At 55.8% G+C, this 18,309-nt stretch overlaps 2 protein-coding genes across 2 annotated transcripts in view; both read right to left on the bottom strand.

Annotated features, from left to right (window-relative positions):
• Window positions 1–9,367, bottom strand: part of ERP27 (endoplasmic reticulum protein 27) — a 42,197-nt gene extending 32,830 nt beyond the window's left edge. The window contains exons 1-4 of the mRNA XM_049792362.1: window positions 9,247–9,367; window positions 8,949–9,049; window positions 6,042–6,179; window positions 2,499–2,612 (exon numbers count right to left, since the gene is read on the bottom strand). Of these exons, the coding sequence (XP_049648319.1) occupies window positions 2,499–2,612; window positions 6,042–6,179; window positions 8,949–9,049; window positions 9,247–9,367 (474 nt within the window). The remainder of the gene's footprint in view (window positions 1–2,498; window positions 2,613–6,041; window positions 6,180–8,948; window positions 9,050–9,246) is intronic.
• Window positions 9,368–10,075: 708 nt separating this feature from the next.
• On the bottom strand, window positions 10,076–17,882 carry ARHGDIB (Rho GDP dissociation inhibitor beta). The gene is made up of 6 exons (XM_049792290.1): window positions 17,769–17,882; window positions 14,050–14,238; window positions 13,423–13,506; window positions 12,527–12,603; window positions 11,802–11,865; window positions 10,076–10,868 (listed from the first exon to the last, which is right to left on the bottom strand). Exons 2-6 carry the CDS (start codon window positions 14,225–14,227, stop codon window positions 10,669–10,671), a joined length of 603 nt encoding a protein of 200 aa, XP_049648247.1. The 5' UTR covers window positions 14,228–14,238; window positions 17,769–17,882; the 3' UTR covers window positions 10,076–10,668.
• Between the last annotated feature and the right edge of the window lie 427 nt (window positions 17,883–18,309).

Genomic DNA, 18,309 nt, shown 5'->3' with positions numbered 1-18,309 from the left:
GGATGAGTCCAGTGTTTCAGCAACCCCCGGGCCTGGGCATTCCAGAGTCCTGAGGGTTAAAATTGCACTCCCACATTGGGAGAAGACCTGGAGCCGGCTGTCCGTCATCCCCTGGGCAAGGGCCAAGCAGGCAGCACACACTGGCCCTCTGTGAGGAGACAGGTCTGGCGCTGCCCAAGAAGCCGCTGCACCATCTCCAGGCACTCACTCACTCACTCACTCGTCATCTCGGTTCTCCTTCCACCCGCTTCCTGCAGCCTCTCCCTCAAACTAAACAGCAGCTGGGCCAGACCTGCTGCCTCCCCTGTACCACCAAAACCACGGAGACACAGACCGTGCAGCTCCCTGCCAGCCGGAGAAGAAAGTTTCCACATGCTCCAGGAGTAATAAGGAAGGGGTCGGGGAGTGCACGCCAGCAAGGGCCATGCACTGCAAAGCATCTAGTTTTTGGCAGCCAGGACTCTGCCATTAGCCTAATGTTTATCAGACATTTTGTATCCCTTCGCTTCTCTGGTTCTGCCCGGATGGGGCAGGGGAGAGTAGAGGGGATGCAAACCAAGGCTGGAGAGCATTAGAAGACCTCATGTGAGAGGACAGGGCTGAAGGCGAGGGTGAAGCCAGCCAGCACCAAGGGCCATGAGAAGGCTGGGCTGACAGCAGGCAGGGCTGGAAGCAGTTCCTCCAGCAGCTCCACACAAAGGCATGCCTGTCCATGCAACCTTGTGCAAGAGCGATCAGCTGAGCTCATCAGCATGGCTGGGTCACATCTGACTCTCCTGGAAAGCCCACAAGGTAATCATTGCCTAAAAATGCCTGAAGTATGTGGGAGAAACAGTAAGGGCCCCAGGATGGGGAAAGAAACTCTTGGCAGCACTTGGTGTGATCTGCATGACCCCAGCCTCTGCTGACCAGCAGCATAGATGTAAACAGCATATGCGCTGGGAATAAATATTTATGAAAAACCAAGCTACATCAGTGGAGCTGGGAGGGCTTTGGGCCGGAGACTGCAGGAGGCACTGTTAACTGCAGCACTTGATAGGACTCCAGTGTCTGGAAAAAAAGTGGAACAACGTGTGTAACTGCCAGTCAGGGTGGAGGGGACCTGCTGAACAGCTCAGGACTTCTTGGTCAGGGAGACAGCCTGGGTGCCAAACAGGAGCGAGAGCCCAAAGCATCAGCAGAAACACATGAAGAAAGAGCCATGATTGCATGAAGAACAAGCCATGACCTAATCAATTGCCAAAAGATGCAGTGGAGGCTCCAAGAGTTCAGAAGGCCTGGATGATTATGAAGATAAGAAGAACATCCCCGGTGATGTGACTTTGGTGATCTCAAAGGGCTGTGAGGACAGTGGGGAAGGATATAGCTTTTCTGTCGCCAGAAATATTCTGTGATTTTGAAATGCATTTTTCACATCCCTTATCAAGTTGAAAAACAAATCCACTTTTTTCCCCCTTTTTTTTTTTAACCAAAAAACCACAGAACTTATACTGTATGTCATTCTGGAAACAAAATGTTACATTTCCAACACAAAATGCTCTCTTTACTGGTGGCCTGCACCTGAACTGGGAAATGTGTCAGCCCTCTTAGCTGATACTTGGCATCAGCTTGAAAATGTATAGCTTTGAAACAGGTTGGGCCATTCTCCTTTGATTAAATCGAGCCTGGTCAGCACTGTTGTAGCTATCCAGAAGTCCACAAAAGACCCCAGCGGCAATGACAAAGTCTCAGCCTTGCGGCCGTTGGGGCTTCTAAGACCTATTGACTCCACAGCAATAAGCCCAGTGAACTGCTGAGATTTCAGAGCAGCCTAAATCCTTGGTCACTCTCTATAGCAGGGAGGAGCACTGGGACCCTGCCACTGCCAGTCAGAGGGGTGAACTAATGAAGGTGGCCAACATGGAAGCATCCTATGTCTGGGGGGTTTTTTGTTGAAATGATGAATTCTGGAGTAAGGGATAGAGGGGAAGGGAAAAAATTTGCTTGGGAGGTTTCCAGCCAGCTCTTGAATATGCTTTCAAACAGACAGGCTTATGTCAAGCCCTATGTGCTGGGTGATGAAGAAAAGCCTGCCTTCTGGGAGTAGGTCACTCAAGTCTCCATGTTTCTCAAGGCTTCTCAGCCAAAGAGAGGGGATCCTAGGGGAGGAGGGTCTGCAGGCATGGCACAACATGGCAAATGCCCACGGGACGAGGCAGCACAGCCAGCAGGAGTGGTAAGAAATGGAGCTCTCTGCCCACCAACACCCCAAATTTACTGGAAAGCTAAAGGAATCGCCATGCTCCCCTTACTCCCCCCACCCCACTTGCACGTGCCAGCACAGCATCTGCTTCCAGTCCCCATATGGATTAGCAGCGCAGAGCTGCGTGGCTTCCCCAACCCCATCCACGCTGTTGCCACAACCCCCGCACACATCTGGGTATGCCAACTCTTGGGCCAGAGGATGCCCATGAGGAGGCCAAGTGCCAGGGTAAGGGCTGTGGGGAGCTGATAATTACCACAGGGTTGTACTCTGTCACCAGACGGAGCTCGTTCATCCGAATGAAACGAGTCATCTTCTCGGCATCAACATCTTCGCTGTTCATATCCAGATCCCTCCGGTCATTGTCTACCTGAAGACATGCAAAGAAACCTACAGTCACAGCTGTCCTCTCCTCTCAGCACCCGTTCCAGGGGCACTGATGGCACTCCCTCACAGACACCCATCCCCTGGGACACCACCATCCTCTCTCCCCCCACCACGTAATCCCCACTTCTGGAGGTCCAGAAGCTACAGAGACCAGCCTGCACTTTGCGACAACCATCTTCCACCCTCCTTCAGTCTCCCAGTGACACAGCACACTCATGGCGTAACAGAAATCACTGAGGACTCCAGACATCCCTACGGTATCAGCTCCTGATGCACTGGAGAAAGGGAGGATTAGCTGATAATTCTAGGCCTTGTGGGGAGAGATCATTAAATAGCCTAACTCCTCACATCGATTTTGGCTTTATATCCCCTTTTAAAATCTTCATCTGCTTATTCTTTTACTTCTACAAGTAATAAACTTTGGCATGGGCTCATATGGATTTCCTGGAAACATTGTGCAAGTAGGAAATCTCTCCAATAAAAAGAAGATTATTTTTTTTCCAGTACAGCAGAAAAAAAAAATAATACTGAGAACAGCACATTTTAGCTTTAGAGGAAAATTCATCCTGCTACACATCTCCCCACACTTCACTGCCTCATGCAAACAATGTGATTTTATTGAGGTTTTCATGACCTGGTAAACAGAAAAAAAAAGCAGGCAATCACTGAACGACAGCTAAACCACCTGAAGAGTTGCTGTGCAGTAGCACCGCAGGACGTGACTGAGTTGAGCCATGGGGAAGCTGGGCTCTGACACGCAATAGGATCAAAGTTTGGGATCTGAAGGCCTTTGATACCCATGTTGAATGAGGTTCTTGGGGCTGAGGAAAGGTCCACGTGCACGCCCCAGATTTTATTCTCTGCATCTGTACAACCTCTGAAAGTGCTTGTGTTAGTTTTTTCCAGTGGTGTGCAGACATCTAAAGCCCCTTTTGCTGTTCTGTGGTCATTGGCAAGGTCTTTGATCTGGTAGCGGGGCACAGTGCCCTGTCTGGCAACCCAAACTGGCGCTTTTCAGACTGTGTGGCCCAATTCCTCTCACAGATTTGCTCCTGCATAAAATGAAAGGGCAGCTGTACTCAAGTAAATGAGATCAGGCCAGTGCAACACCAGAGATCAGACAGACCTTGGGAACCAATCTAAAGCACCCTGGACTCCAAGATAGTCTTCTCTTGGCTTTCATGGGCTTCTGGAAACACCTGATTTCCCTTTTGGGATAATAACATCTTGAATCTGCATTCAACACTTATGATTTTAAGAAAATAACGCTGGAAAATAGCCTGCATCTAACAGTTGAAGCTCTAGTCAAAATGTCTTTATCACTTCATATAATTAGCTTGTTAGCATCTGTTAATTATGTTCTTTTTAGGTCTATCAGGCCAGATTCCTCACTAGAATAAATCAGTTTTCCTCCACTATATGCAAAGAAGTCACCAGCTGACAGCAGCCCCTCCTACTACTGTAATTATGGTTTAAACTTCTAAGCACTGAAAGTGTTTCATACTCTGCAAAAGCAAAGAAAAAATGAGTTTATGCCTCTGATTCACTGCTATCCTGGTCACGCATCTTCATATTCTTCAAATGAATATTTGATTCCAAGTTCTTGCCTCTTTTCTTTTTTCTTTTCCTTTTTATCTCTGACCCCTTACTCCTACACAGTATTCAGCACGGAATAAAAGGAAAAATAATGTGTCTGAATAACTTAAGAAACACTGACAATTAGATGAGCAAATTGTCAACCACATTTGAACCTGACTAGCATATTACTTTCTTGGTTGTTTTTTTTTCCTATTAAACAAGAGTTCAGCTGCAAAAACTGGACTGTGAACAAAGAACATTCAATACAATCCAAATTCCAACAATCTAGACACTTTATCAAATACCCTCCCAATGCAGTCATCCTTGCTATCTGCAACAGCTCAAAAACAAAGGAAAATTTCAGTATTTTTGGAAGAAAACCACCATGACTAAGAACCAAAACTGAGATGGGTGTTGCTTCAAATTGCAACATGTGGTGCAAATAAAAGGTTAAATAAAAGGACCTGCCTACCTATTGCTCACTCTTAGATCATTCTCTTTGAATTATTTGGATTATGCCAGTGGTAAACACCATGCAGGAAACTATGAGAAAGAAAGGGGAACAAACTGGCTTTGTCCAATCTTTATACAACCTGGGTCTAGACCTTGGGCAAGCTGTCAGATTTAGTTTCCCTAGTACACGTAGTGTGTCCCTGTGTCCTGTCCACCCCCACACCCCCATGTGCTTAGAGCTGTGGTGACACAACACTTCGCAGGCTTTTAGGACACCTTGTGCTACCTAGGGGCCCTCTCCTCCTCAGATATACCTCACTCTCCAGTTTTCAAGTGCCACACTTGTGTGAGAAGGGGCAACACAAGGAAATGGATATAACTAGTAGCATACTTGCTCTTAGCTTTTGTTGGTACTCTTGAAGCAAGTACACGGCCCTTTGCAGTATTGTCTCCTTAAATTTCAGCAAACATAGCTTCAAATTCAGTGAGGCACCAGCACTTACAGCTGGAGTCAACAAAGATTTGACTTTGCACAGCACCCATCCCTAAGAAACTGCAAAGTAACATTCTTAATGGGCCCATGCCCAAAGCGTATTTAGGGGATAGCTCTGCAAACCACAGTGTAGGAGACAGAAGAGAGCGTTTGGGATTTCTTTTGGTGGCGGAGCACCTGTAACTGCAGAGACCCAGTCTGGATCTGCTTTTGGTCACGATGGAAAAGTTGTGCGCCCAGGAAGATGGCCTTGCCTGCCTGAAGTGACACCTGGCAGGATTTGATATCTAGCCTGCTGCGTTGATCCGTTGTAACACAGCCTCTCGGTGCTTTTTGTGCGTCTCGGGAGCCTTTCCAAAACCACAGAAACCCCATCCAAGTAACACTGAGCTCCAGGCAGGTCACTCAGAGACACAGACGCTGTTCTGTGCAAAGCTCTGGGTGCTGGACCAGATCCGTAGGGCAAACACTTAAAATGGAGAATCTCATCAGGTGTAATAAACGTTGCACGTCTCAGTGATGGGCAAGCGAAAAAGACCTCTTTGGGGCAGGAAGCTCTACAAATGTGCTTTTAGGTGGGCAGGCGGAGTGACTCTCAACAACCAGCCTGTGTGTTGGGGTTTTTTTTGGCTCGCTCTCAGGTGAAGCGCCCAGCTTTAACCTTCCTCTTCATCACCACCACCCGGAGATGTCACTTCTCCGGCCCGGTGACCGCGGGCAGTTTTCAGGCCCTCGCCCTAGAGCCTCTTCCACCCAAACCAGCGGGCAGGCCAACTCCTGCACCCACAGCCTTCCTCTGGTAGATCCACCTCCCTGCGCGGCAGCCGTTTTCCCCGGGAAGGACCTGCTCCTCCGCCCACGGTAGCCCACCCCGCCGGGCCCACGCACCCTACGGAAGAGCGTGAGGGTGTTCGCCGACACGCCGTAGCGGGACAGGACGGCGGGGCTGGTGCTGAGGCCGAAGGGAACCTCCGCGATGCGACCGGCCGCCCGCTCAAACTGGGACGCTGCGGGGCTCCGCGGGTCCTGTGGAGAGAGAGAGAGAGAGGAGGAGGAGGAGGGGGAGGAAGGGCGGCTGTGAGGGGAGCGCGCGCGCAGGCCCCGCCCGGCCGCGGCGCGACGGCGACCCCTAGCGGCCGGTGGCGGCACCGCTCCGCGCCCCCCCCCCCCCCCCCCCGCAATTGGGGAGGGGGGAGAGGGACGGACCGGGACCGGGACCGGGACCGGGACAAGCCGAAAAACGGGACAGGACGGCGGGGTGGCGGGGGAAACGTCTTTTTCTCCCGTTGTCATCTTGCCTGCGGGGATGGGATGCTGCAGAGATCCCCCTCCTAACCCCGCCCCCCCCCCAAAAAAAAAAAAAAAAAATTAAAAAATATATATATAGGGTAAGAGAGCAGGCGGCGGTGTCAAAGCCGCGGCGAGCAGGTGGCTGTGGCAGGGGAAGCTGGCCCCTGCCCGGACAGCTTTTCCCACGGGGAGCACCGGGGTGATGCAAGAAAGGGGGGGGAACACCCCCAGAACTTGGATGGAGCACACCCAAATACACACACACGTGTGTCTGTGTAAAATAAATACATCAAAAAATACAGGCTTTAAGGTAACGGTGATTCTAGAGGCAGGGGGTTCTGATTGTTGAACACCTTGCATTCGCAGTGCCCTGGTGCCTTTTAAAAAGGTGCCTTGGACATATCCTCTAAAAAGTAGCCAATGCAGACACGTGGAAGGACAGAAACGTGCAATTTCTCCGTGACTTGAGGTCCATTCTCCTTCTTGCAGCGAGAGCATTAGCTACAGCCTTAGCCCATATTAAAGCCTCCCTTGCTAGTCCCATTCCTGACTTTTCTTTTGAGTGATGTATTTTTGATACTTCTACTTTTTGGATTTAAATTCTCGAGACACAGTCTCCGCTTGGAAATTGGTTTGTTTTTCTTTCTAGTTTCAACCTTCAGCTCAGCTGTTTGCGAGCCCAGAGAGAATGGAAAACAAAATTCTTTCTTCATTCAAAAGAAAAACAACTCTTTGTGACCTGTTTTGGAAATGCCAGCGCATCCACATGGCTCTGGAGAGAGTGCTAAAGCCTGGGGTGGGAATAACCTCACTGAGTTTTGGAGCATTCCTGGGAAAACTGGGGTTTAATCAGGCCAAGCGTGACCCTTTCTTGCAGACACGCAGGGTTTCTGGAGCAGCGTGCTGGTTTTCCATCACGGCACACGCTGCTCCCAGCCAGGGAGGCCGCGCTCATTATACCGGGAACTTGCCGAGCCGCGTACCGCGGTGAATTGGAAGGCTGCGGCAGAGGCATAATTTAGGGCGAACAGAGAACATGGACATTATTTGGACAAACATACTCTCGGGCAGAGGGGCCACGACAAGCCCTCATGGCACACCTACGTCTTTATCTACCGTTTAAACGCAGCCCTGTCGTGCTTCAGGCATCGAACACCGGACACGACCCTGGCTGCCGCCTCGTGCTCCTGGCAGCCGCGGCCGCATGGCAGCATCCTCCGCCCGACGCCGGCGAATGAAACCCTGCAGCGGGAGGAAGGCCGCGGTGGCCCAAGACACCGGCGGTCGTGTGTGTCCGTCCCCCCCGCGCCGCGGTCCCCGCCGTAGCTGGTGGGGAGGTTCTGTGCCCCCCGGTACGGCGCTGCCACAAGCCCAGGCGGCTGCTCCGGGGGGGGAAGGAGGTGTCTCAACACTTTCGTTCTGCGTGTGCAGATTGCCTCGCTGGCGTGCAGGACTGTAGCTCTGCAAAAACAACCCTCCGGGAGCTCCGAACGCAGGCGGAGCAGCTGGTGGTCTGGGATGGGGGCTCAGCACGGCTCCCGGGGCACCAGCCTCCAGCGCTCACGCAGCTCCTGCTGCCCCGCCGTCGCTGCGAGCTGCCCTTGCCCTACACCAAGGGCATGAGGACCTCCCTAGGCTGCCCTCCGGCCCCAGGCATCGGGCAGAAAGAGGAAGGAGCTTGCAGAAAGGAGTTGTTTTTCAAAGGCTGAAGTCTTCTCTGGCAGAAGCCACGAGGCAGTGTGTGGGCAGCAGGAGCCCAGGGGAGAGCTCAAAGAAGAGGGGGAAAAAGGTGTAACTCGGGGGCCTTAAAAGTAATGAGGATCCTGTCAAAGAGCCCTCTGTTTTACGGTGCTCCTACTCAATAAATATTTTTATCTTGTTTCCTAAGGAAAAATCGTCATGCCATTTGGGGGGCAAGGGGCACATACCCATCACTCACCTTTGGATTCAACTGAATTTAGACACGGAGAGGCAGAGAGCTCAAGGGTATCAACTCTGGGGGACAAAGCAGCGAGACAGAGAGACCATGCCTACACCCCCCCGGGAGGAGGCTGCAGCCTGAGCCCAAACCCCCTTGGACGGACTTCAGAGGACCGATACCAGCACCGCTCCCTGAGACACGGCTTCCTCGGCCCCGTCACGCAGGCAGTGCCTTGCTCTGCCTTTGCTGACTAAAGCAAACAACCGACGTTCCCACTCACCCCTCACATTCCCACTCATCCCCCACCAACGCTGTTTCTCTGCCACCCACATTCCTGTTTTGCTTCCCCTGCAGCTTTTCCCTTTCTCCTGCTCCAGGGCTCCTACAACCTCCTTCACCTTCCTCCATCTCCCTTTCCACACACGGACCAAATTCCCCGTGTTCTCTCTGTGGTCCGTCACAGCCCCTGCACCTCTGGGGACAGGAGCTGCCCTTGGAAGGTGTTTACACCACTTCCAGCCCCACGCTCTCGTCAGGGTGGGACAGGGCCCACAGCTGGCGGAGGGGAGGTTCTGCCAACACACCTGGAAGAACCCAATGACCGCCACCTCTGCACCGCCGACGAAGGCTTCGGCGTCCACGATGTCGTTCAATAGGGTAGGTTTCCCTGCGGTGCCGGCTGCGCCTGGAGAGGAGAGGTCAGGGTTGGGCAGAGGGTGCACAAAGAGCAGCTCAAAGAGCACGCGAGCGTCCCACCCCCGACAAGCTCACCCACACGCGTCCCCCGCAAGCTCGACACAACCTGCGCAGCACACCCTGGCTCAGGAGGACTCCCTTCGGCAGAGCCAGCCTTTCCCCGAGCCAGGAGGAACGCTCGCTTACCGTGGGACGCGGAGCCGCCGTCTCCGGCACAACCTGCTGGGGACCCCCCGGCCAGCAGGATAGCGAAGAGGCACGGGAAGACGGAGGCGCCCACGGTACCGGCTTGCCCTCTCCTCTCCATGCCACCCTGCTCCGGTCCTCTCCGCGGCAAGAGACACGTCAGCCTTGGCGGGGACCCACGGCCGCTCCTGGGGCGGTGGGAAGGGAGCAGCTGGCCCAGGGCGAAGCCTTCAGCTCCCGGGAGAACCGGGCGGGTGGGAGAGGACCCCTCTCTGCTGTGCGGGCACCAGCCCCGCAGACCCTCACTGACACTGGTGCCCAGTGCGTCCTCACCCACAGCGCTGGACATCACGGCTACCCTGCGCCTGCGTGACCCAGCACCCCGGCTGGGTAAGAACATCCCTCCACGCAGGAGGAGCCCCTGCACTTCTCCAAGCGCTGCGTCCCCAGAGGCTGACCCCCCAGCCGGGCAGCCGCTGGGACACGCAGCTGTCGACGTTAGCTCTGGCTGCGGGGAAGAGCTGCCGTGGTAAGCGTCGAACATGAGAGGGCCATGTTATAGCTCCCCGGGCTCGTTCAGTTGCCACCCGGGATGAGAGGTGGGGGCTGTCTCCCCCTAGAGTTTACCCCCATCGTGGGCCAGACTTTGGGATTCAAGGAAGGACTCATGAAACCCCTGAAGGAAGCAGCTCTAAAATAATTTGCCTATAGAGCGAGGCTGATGTTTTGACGGAGGAGGGCTATTTCCCTGCTGAAACATGCCCTTGAGCCTTCTCCACATACATGTCACTGAAAAACATACTCTAGAAAAGAACGTGACACTCAGGCGGAAAAGAAGAAAGTGATTTTATTCTTGAAACACTGAAGTCTTGTTACAGCATCTAGCTGCATTCCCCCTGACTGGTTTTGCCTGCACAAGGATGGATTTTAACGGGGTAGGGCACCAGATACAGACCAGGAGACCATCACGGGAGGTAAGTAACCATTTACAATGAGTCAGAGCACATGGCAAGTGTAACTCGGATAGGGATTTTCCAGGGACCAGTCCGCCCTGCCAGGTGATCTTGTTTCCTAGAAAAGGCACTTCTGGGACCGGAGTTGGTACAGGAGAGACGGAGGCCGCAGGAGGAAGTACTGGGAGAGAGGGAGGGAGATGCTTCCCAATTTAACCCACTATGTGTCACGCTGGGGCAGTGGTGAGGACGGGCGGGTGATTTTCAGTGTATCAGAAGCAGCAGCAAAGGCTGCCAGCAGGCCTGTGCATGGACCGAGGCTGGCACAGAGCCCCGGCGCCCGCGGGAAGGGCTGCCAGGGCCGTGGCCGGCTGCGGTGGCGGGAGGGAGCAGCGTGGTGGGCATGGCCCACCTGGAGACTGGTGCAGGAGGCAAAGGGACGGGAAGGGGGAAGGCAAACTGGGTGAACTCATTCCGTCCATTCCTTCTTGATGGACAGGTTCCACTCCCAGGTGAGATGGTCGTGCTTGTCATCATCCGTGAAGAAGGACTTGTTGTGATAGGTGCCTCGAGCCAGCATGCCCTTAGGAGCCTCCTCAATAGGCGTCAGGAACTCGTACTCCTCTGGCCGTGGCCCGTAGCTGCCAACCATGAACGTGGCTTTGTCCACTAAGAGAAAACAATCCACAAGGGATGAGCCCCTCAGGTGGGGAACGATCAAGGAGACAAGCAGCCACGAGCATGAGCGCAGATCACAGACAGAAAGGAGATAGTGGGGAGAGAAAGGGATGGTCCCTGTCAGCAAGGGGAACAAGAATCAGTGGAAAAAGTGGGTTAGTGAAGCACAAGGACAGCTGGAAGGATAAACGGATGGATGGACGGGCAGATGGAGCGGCAACTCAGCCTGTACCCTCTCACATGTATGTGCTGCTGGAAGGGAGCGGAACCCAGCACAGGGCTGAAGATCTCTCCTGATCCCTGCTACTTCTTTTTTCTGGTGAGAAGACACTACTTACGTGTGCCGAACAGAACGCTGGAGCCTTAGAGGTGCTTGCAGCAAAAATGCACGTGGGACGCGCGTGCACACAAAAGGGGGGTTTCCTCTGCCTTGCCCAGGCAGGGCAGCGCTGCACAAACAGGGGGGGCCACGGGCAAACGCAGGGCTCTGCACGCAGCAGGGAGCTTCGGAGAGCAGCTCTGAATTTTACCAAGTGCATCTGGCAGAGCTTTCAGGGGTGGGAGGCTCCACACAGGCTGAGCCACTCCGCAGGGGCTGGAGGGGAGGTGAAGAGCTCTGTACGGAGAGGAAATCTGTGGCAAGCACCGTCTAAGCAGTGTCTCTGGGGACTCTGGTGCTGCAGACGTGGTGTAGCGTACAGACAGCAGAGCTGGCTCGTACCGAGCTCGCACAGGAACAGGAAACTCTTGGCCTGGGTGCTGCGGAGCGCAGGCTAACGCGCCCTGCCGAGAAGTCTCACCTCCTACGTGGCGGCACGGCGCGGGGGACCTGTGCCAGCCCAGAGCTGCCGGAACACTTCTCCGAGCAGAGGGAACACAGGGCTAGGAGCACTGGTGTGCAGGGCACGAGGGGCTCTTACTCACCCTTCACCCCTGTCCGGTAAGTGTGCTGCACATATTTCAGTCCCGACACAATGTCCCTGTTTACCTGCAAGAAGCGACCAGACGCAAGTTTCAAGGGAAGGGATTGGGTTCTGTATCTGCTGGGTTTCTGTCTCCTTAGAGATATACCCATCTTGACTCCCTACACCACTGCTCTCGAAGGCTCAGCACAGCACACATTGTGGGGGGTCCCAACATGACTTCTCCATAGGCACCGGGAGACCTACAGCATCCTCCGTGCATCTCCTGCACTCCCCCATCCTCTCCCTGACTTTGAAGCCGACTGGAGCACATCAGTCAGCTCCGCAAGACGGGCTGACGGGGCAAAGAAAAGTGAAGCAGGTAGTTCCCAGCTAATGATTCCCACATTGCAAACCAGACATGGGTGACTAGAGTCATCCCTCCAGCACACTGGTGGCTAAAAAGCCAAGTCAAACTCAGCCAAAACTACCCATCTGGCTTCCAAACCACCAGTTGTTCACCATCATGAGTGGACAGAAAGCAACTTCTTCCAAGGGGCGAGCAAGCAGAAGCAATTCCCTGGAAATACCCAGTCCCTTGTTAGGTAGAATGTCACCTGAACCTAGGGCACCTTTACAAGGGCCCGGCTTTCGGGCCAGCATGCCGCCTGACTCCCGTTATCTGACAGACTGCCGCTGACTGGCCTCAGCGACTGATAAGAAGTAATGGGAAGGAAACCAACTCACTCTGAAGTGGATCTTAACTCTGTATTCCACTCCTTCCTTTAATACGAAGGTCTCTTTCTTGAGTGCTTCAAGGTCACCTGTAAGGAGAGGATCAAGCCATTAGAGTGTCACAGCGAGAAGAGACCACGCACAGGGGGCTGGGGTTGGTGTCGGAGGTGAGCATCCCTTGGACGGACGGCACACCTGCGAAACGGGTACGTATAAGCAATCGCACCGAGAGCACGCACACAGAAACACCTGGGCGTACGTACGCGTCCGTGTTCGCATCTGTGAAGATAACGCCTAAACAAACGCGGGTCTGGGCACATATACACCAAGCTATTTAGGCACGGACTCGCCGTTAGGCATCTCCCGCAGGAGCGTGGGCACGCTTCGACCCACGGCCAGCCCTGGCGTGGGGTGGGAGGCGTTGCACAGCCCCTGCCCGGGCTCTGCGTGTTTCGGTTGAACAGGAAGCCTCGCCGCTCCTCTGGGCCCAGCTTCCCCTCTCTGCAGAAAAGCCCATATAAGGTGAAGCCTGGTTCTCTCCCCATGTCCCCAGAGCCGGAACTGCAGTATTGCTTGATTCTGAAGTTTCAAAACAGCCCATTACCCGAGCACATGCACATCACTTGTGCTCATGAAGTCTCATTGAAAGGAAACAAGAAGAGAAGGCAGGAGAAACCCAGGAGCTCCTAGAGCAGTCTAGATGAAAGAGACCCTTGACATTTTCCTCTCTTACATCTCCTTTTCTTTTTGGCACGTGTATACCTTAAAATAAGAAACAAGGCTAAGATGCCCTCAGAGTTCCTCTAAAACCCACTGTAGCATCCCAAGGACAAACTCCCTTCCAACTGGAAGCGTGCCAGGGCCTTTGCTTGTTCCCCTTCATGCTCAAGGACAGAGTCCGTGCCTACCTGTAAGGTCCATAGTGATCGGTCCCGGAGCAGAGTCACACACCAGGGTGAGTCGGGTGACCACCACATTGGGAGCTGTTGGGTCTGCAGGTAGGAAAGTCAGGGGGAAGCTGTCAGCTTGCAAAATTAAATGCAGGGGGAGGGGAACGACACTGAAGAAATGGACTCGCTTTCCCACACAGAAACTGCGCTTCACGGAACACCCAGCTTCTCTTGGCACAACAGGACCATGCGTCTACCCTAGTCCTTCAGCACGGATCCCTCCAGCCTCCACCCCAACACCTAGAGGAGGTCTTTCCGCTACAGGAGACTCCCCTCTCAAGATCACTCGCAGCAGCAAGACCCCCTTTCAGCATAGGCCGCTCCCCTCATGTTTCTAACCCCTCAGGAGTCCTGCAAGGCCCACACACGTCCCACCACCAGTCCCCTTCCGATGCCAGCACCCCCTCGTAACCTCACATCTAATGCTTAGAGCATCCTCCCCGCCTCCTTTACGTGCGCCTCTCCGCCTGCCCATCCCCAGTCCTCCAGCAGAAGCAGTGCATGTGCCTGGTGAAAAAAATCTCCCCCTCCTTTGAGGCCACCTTGCCCCATCCCCCCAGTCCCTACCAGCGTGCCCCAGCCTACCTACTACCACGGGTCCATCTCCCAGCAGGGACTTCTTGTACTTAGCGAGGCTTTCATCGTCCTTGTCCAACTCTTGCAGCTCCTGCAGTGTTTTCTGGGGAGGAGGTTTGTAGTTGAGTTTCCCATCCAGCTCATCGTCATCTTCCTCCACGTGAGGTTCTTGGGTCTTCTCAGTCATGGTCGCTTGGTCTGGGTTACAGCAGAGGGGGTAGTCAATGGGACTGCTCTGGAGGGGGGTCGCGTCCCTGGGGGGGCTCGCTCTGGCCACGGCGTGGCTCGGTCCCCGTGGGCAGGCAGGCACCCGCCCAGCGCTGAACGCAGCGGGATCGTTACAGGCAAATGGCGACGGCGATCGGCTGCGATCCCGACGCTGCCGTGCTGATATTCTGGCTCGAACGCAATCCCCCTCTGCCCCCGCTCCTCTCCCTGCAGGCACCACGCGCACACGCAGACCTACACCATTCTTCCCTCCCGGGGAGGAGGTGCGGGAGCGGAGGCTGAGACCGGAGTGATTTACAGCCACTCTGCAGCACGGTTGCTGGCCGGCAACCCTGCAATTACAAGCCACCGTACGAGGTTTCAGCGCTTGCCAGCTCTCTTGCACAAAGAGCCACTGCCACACACAGACAGGAATAAAGCCCAGGCCAGAGGTTTCATTCACCCTCTCGTAACAGGTTAGAAGCCACGGTCAGGCAGCGTTTCATACAAAGATCGAATACCTGACAGCAACTCCCTTGTATCAGCAAATTAATTGAAGCTCCCAAGGAAACGCACCCGCTACAGTCTATCTGCTGGCGTTCCCGGTGCTTGCTCCCAGGAACAGCTCACTTCGCACACCCATCGGGTCTCCTTCCCGCTGGGGAAGGAATGGTGATGATGGTGACCGCATCCATCCAGCCTGGCTGCGGAGCAGCCCCGCGTACCTGCACTGCATCGGTGGGGCTTCTCGGAAAGGAGAGGCAGGATGGCTGGAACCCACAGCCGGCACGGCCGGTACACGCGCCGCTGAACGCAGGAGAAGCTCCTTGGGTGGCATCCCAAATGGGAGCCAGAGCGGGGAGAGACCAGCTGATGGGCAGCCAGGCAGAGGGCAGGGAATGGGGAACAGGAGACAAAGGCAGGAGAGGTGAGCAGAGCTGTGCCAGGTCCCCCTTCGTCAGCCGCGTGCTCCTAGCCACCGTCCCGCTCTTCAGAGAACGGCTGGCAAAGGGAGCCGTGCCCCGGTGCCGCGATGGCTGCCGTAAATGGCCAAGCCGTCTTGCCGTTTGGCAGCAAGGACATTTCGTCGAGCTACCCGGATCATTCAGTTCACTTCGGCTTATCCTCACATTAGCTTCTTCTCAGAGGCTGTCCCTGCTGAAAATTCCCCTTTTGCCTGCTTATTTGCAATTTCCCCAGCAAGCCCTTTAGCCCTCTCTGCAGCTGTGGCCTTAACATTTGCCCCTGCTCCCAAAAGTTAAATTGGGAGCTACCAGGATAGTTTTCTCATTCATTAAAACAGAAAGGAAATACAAAAAAAAAAAAAAGTATATGCAACAGTTCAGGGTGAATCAGCAAGTGTCATCAGGCAGCAATGCATAATACGCAGACCTCCCAGTGCAATCGCAGCACGGGTGAGACCCACGGAAAAAATTCTAGGAGGGGTATATTGGCGCGGGACAGAGGGACAGAGAAGGACGGAGCAGCACAGGAACAAGACGACTCAGTCGGGCGCGGTAATGGACAACGGCTCTGATGCAAGACCACTTTGCGATGGCATTTTGGGGTGAGTCAGGAACTAGCGCAGAGCGGGCAGCTGGGAAATAAAAGGCAATCCCAACTCGCATAGAACGGGAAAGGAAGCATGTCCCAGCAGCTGAATAACCTTGGCTGAGCTCACGCTCAGCCCTAGGAGTGCTATGGACTTGCGCACCTTGGGAAAGGCCCTTGAGCTTGTCCTCATGAGGAAGGAAGCCAGAAGCTCCCTCAGGAAAGCGAGGATTGCTCAGGCCCCACTGCTCTGCATCCCCGGCGCGGTCACCCTACAAAGCCTCGCGATCCCCAGCGCCGTCCCACGCTCGGCACACGAGGAGGACGTGATGAGCCATGGCAGCCACCGCCAGGTCTCGCCTTCCCCTTGGGCTCCAGCTGCAGACCGGAGTCATTTCCACTCTCCCAAATTCTCTCGTGATACTGGGTTGCATCTGCCACCACAACCACAGGGCAGAGCTGCCTGCCTGCCCCCATCCTCCACGGGGGTTTTCTGGTGTATCACAGGAGAGGGAGAGACCCAGGCGATGGAGAGAGAGATCTCTGGCCACACGTGGAGAAAAGGCAGAGAGTCAGGGCTGGACCATCCCTCAGACCTTCCCTTTGCATCACGCATGCCGCAGAGGCTTTCCCTGCCAGCCTGTGGGGGTGGCTCGCTTGAGGGAGGATGCTTTTAGGCTCCGAAAACCTCCCACAGGGGTGGACAGGCAGCCTGCAGTGCCAACACCAAGAGCCGGAGGGGAACGGGACCAGGGGGGCTGCCTGGGCTGAACAAGCCCTGGCTCCCACGTGTCTCGGGACGGCACCGATCAGACCCCGTCCTGGCCACTTCTCCCCAGGTTGTGGGCCTGACCCACATTCCCAGGCAGCAGGTGACCAAGAGGAAAGCTCCCATCTCCGCTGTCCCTGCCGCCGCTGGCTCCAGCTCTGCGACTGGTCCCTTCTGCGAGCTCAGACGTGCTACGGGGCACCGGCACTTCCCCGCAGCGAGCGCGCTGGTGCCCAGCCGTGGGGGTCCCTGGGCTCCCGTGTCACTGCCCAGGCCAAGGGCTGGGCTAAGACGGAGACCCCCTACGAGGCTGCCAGCCTCATGAAAAATGAGAAAATTAACCCATACATTCTCTATCCAAGGAGAAATCTGGGTGACACCCCGCCACGTTTCTCCCGACCCGCCGCTGCGCGTCACCCGTGCCCTGAGGCCTGGCAGCACCCACCAAGCAGCAAAGAGAGGGGCAGGGGCAGCGCTGGGACCCCCCCCCCCCCCAGAAAAAAACCCGGCTGCAGGAGGTGAAGGAGGCCTCATGCCCTGCTGAGGGGGGCGAGCGGCCCGTGCCGGGGGTGGGGGGCTGCCTCCCACCTGCAGCAGGAGGGGAAGGGGGGGCAGCGGTCAGGCTGGATGGTGGCCATCTCCTCGCCCCCCCCCCCCCATGCCACCACAGGGCACAAATTGGGGTGTCACAGGAGCAGCATTTTATTTGCGCTCGCTCTGTGCATCGCTCCCCAAAGCACACCCCCCCCCCCACCCCCCCGCCCCGATGGAGGCTTATCTCCAGGAAGCGGGTTCCGCGGGGAGGAAGCAATTTTCCTCCGTGGGGGGAGTAACCCCCCCCCCCGACCCCCCCAGCACCCCTGGCCCCGACCTCCCCATCCCACCCCCCTGGGGTGCGAAGGCAAAAAGCGGCCCTTACCGCCCAGCCACCCCGCGGGGACCGCCGGGTCTGTGTCGTCCCCCCCCCCCCCCCCCCTCGGGCCCCGGGGGCTGCCCCCCCTCCCGTCCATCCCAGCGCGGAGCCCGGACCCCCCCCCCCGGGCTGCAGGCAGGGCCCTGCCCGTCCCTCCGGGCAAGGCTGGAACAAAGGCGCAAAGTTGCGCGGCGTCAGGCGAGAAGGAGCCGGGGGGGGAACCGGTTCCTCTGCCCCCCCCCCCCCCAACCCCCGCCAGGCTCCCCCCGCACCCCCCCTCGCACTCACCGGCTGAGCGGTCCGGGGTCCTCCGCGCCGAGCGCTCAGCTTTGAGCTTTGGCAGTTGGAGCAGGAAGGAAGTTGGTGAAGAGAGAGCAGAAAAAAAAAAAAAAAAAAAAAAAAAAAAAATCACCAAAAAAAAAAAAAAAAACAACCACCACACTCACAGGCAAAATGAAAAAAAAAGCAAAGCAGCCGCCGCCCCCCCAGCCCCCTCGCAGAGGAGCCCTGCGCGGTCCCGCATGCCGCCCCCCCCCCCCCCCGCCGGCGGCGCTGCCCCGCGGTGTTTGCGCGCCCGCCCGGCGCTGCGCTCTTTTTGCGCGGGGGGTGCGCGGGGCTTCGTCTGCCGACGCTGAGCCCGGGGGGGCGGGGGGGGGTGGGCTTCTCCGTGCGGGGCTGCGGGCTCTCGGGGCGTGCTGCTGGGCCCGCCGGCGGGGGGGCTTTGGTTTCTATTTTGTTTTGCCGGTGTAATTAGGGTCCGTTTCAAAAGCTGGCCCTGATTTATACCGATTAAAATAAGCGGAGAATCAGGTGGGGTGTATCTCTGCAT

The sequence above is a fragment of the Accipiter gentilis genome, chromosome 34 (assembly GCF_929443795.1).
Source record: "Accipiter gentilis chromosome 34, bAccGen1.1, whole genome shotgun sequence".
NCBI classification, from domain to species: domain Eukaryota; kingdom Metazoa; phylum Chordata; class Aves; order Accipitriformes; family Accipitridae; genus Astur; species Astur gentilis.
Note: the sequence above shows the minus strand (reverse complement) of the source record. Positions and strands in the feature narration are given on the sequence as shown.

What these genes read in the sequence shown, in the direction of transcription:
- ARHGDIB (XM_049792290.1), bottom strand. Translation starts at nt 14,227, where the DNA reads ATGACTGAGAAGACCCAAGAACCTCACGTGGAGGAAGATGACGATGAG. An exon ending in GAGTTAAGATCCACTTCAGA is followed by an intron (nt 11,866 to 12,526) that starts GTGAGTTGGTTT and finishes CGCTTCTTGCAG; the next exon opens with GTAAACAGGGACATTGTGTC. An exon ending in TTACCGGACAGGGGTGAAGG is followed by an intron (nt 10,869 to 11,801) that starts GTGAGTAAGAGC and finishes GTTTTCTCTTAG; the next exon opens with TGGACAAAGCCACGTTCATG.